The following is a 1,306-nucleotide window of genomic DNA, read 5'->3' on the forward strand; positions in this document are numbered from 1 at the left end:
GTCAGGACTGAAACTGTCTCACATTTTAAATCAAACAATGTCTAAAATAATTCAAACCATTTTTAAACCAGTCTGGTTGATGATGAACCAGAGGATGAAGCAGTGAAGAGTGTTAGTGGTGAGACTTGAGTTCATCTTCATCCTCCTCCTCCTCCTCCTCCTCCTTCATCAACCTCAGTGACGTACAGACCTGCAGGGATTATCACACGGTTTCCTTGACACCGAGCTGCTGAGTGGAAGATGATTAAGAATCCAATAAGGTAAATGTTAGCTTATCAGTGGTGAGGAGACTCCGTTATAATCAGTGTTGAGAGGATCAGAGCGGACATTAACGTTAGGGAGGCTGTGCTGAGTCAGAGTCCCTTCATCCTCCCCCTTGTAAAAAAAAACAAAAAAAAAACAAAAACCTTTTTGGCACAAATTACACTGCTGTATTTAAGGAAGAAGTTTAAGATAAAACCGACAATAAACAATTCAGATTTTTTTTTTTTTTTAAATTCAGGACATGACGTGGGTTTTCAGAGGTGTCTAATCAATAAATCTGAACATGAAGGAGTTGAGGTGTTGCTATGGAATCGAGCTCCCAAATGGAGCTGTGCTTGTTTGTCAAACCCTGTAGAAATCTCACCACAGCAACAACAACGTCAAAACATCCACAAGGTCTAGAGGTGACCGCGGGGTCACTACACTGCTGCGCCCCCTACCCTCAGTGTAAGCCACGAATGCACAAAGACAAACCTTGAGGTACTAACTGAAAGAACAACGTTCTCACTATATTAAAAAAAAAAATCTCCGTCTGAATCAATCCTTCTTTAGAAATAAAACCCTTCACGTGAAGGAGGTTCTCCTCAGTCTGTTCCTCCTCTGATGAAGTTCACCACCTCAGACCTGAGAGGGATTCAGCTCCACCTTGTGGCCCCACAGTGTCTTCCTCACCCTGTGACCTCACCCCCTCCCATAGTTCCTTGATGTTTGGAAGCCTGTTTTTTTTTTTTTTTTCACTGGGTGACTGGTGCGCTGGGTGAGGCTGGCACATGTGGTGCAGCGGGGCTGGTGGGGCTGGTGGGGTTTGGTGTCGAGCTCTTGTAGGACCGCAGAAGAACTTTGTGCTTGGTAGCCGCCTGTTCCCGTCTTCGCTGCTGTTCGGCTAAAAACTCCTTGAGGCGGGTGGTTGTAAAAGTCAGCGTCTGCCTGCGAAGACGCATCAGGTAGGCGTCCTGAAGCCACGGGTTATTGAAGCAGTCCTTGATGGATGAACGAGCCCTGTGGAAGACAGTCAGCAGGCACCAGTCAGTAAGACCTGGAC

At 46.1% G+C, this 1,306-nt stretch overlaps 1 protein-coding gene across 1 annotated transcript in view; it reads right to left on the minus strand.

The window, feature by feature from the left end:
• Positions 1-387: 387 nt before the first annotated feature.
• LOC103392451 (striated muscle preferentially expressed protein kinase-like) overlaps positions 388-1,306 on the minus strand; it is a 24,714-nt gene continuing 23,795 nt past the window's right edge. The window contains 1 exon segment of the mRNA XM_025063805.1: positions 388-1,263. Within this exon segment, the coding sequence (XP_024919573.1) occupies positions 999-1,263 (265 nt within the window). The 3' untranslated portion in view covers positions 388-998.

Source organism: Cynoglossus semilaevis, chromosome 16 (genome assembly GCF_000523025.1).
Source record: "Cynoglossus semilaevis isolate Cse_v1.0 chromosome 16, Cse_v1.0, whole genome shotgun sequence".
NCBI lineage: Eukaryota > Metazoa > Chordata > Actinopteri > Pleuronectiformes > Cynoglossidae > Cynoglossus > Cynoglossus semilaevis.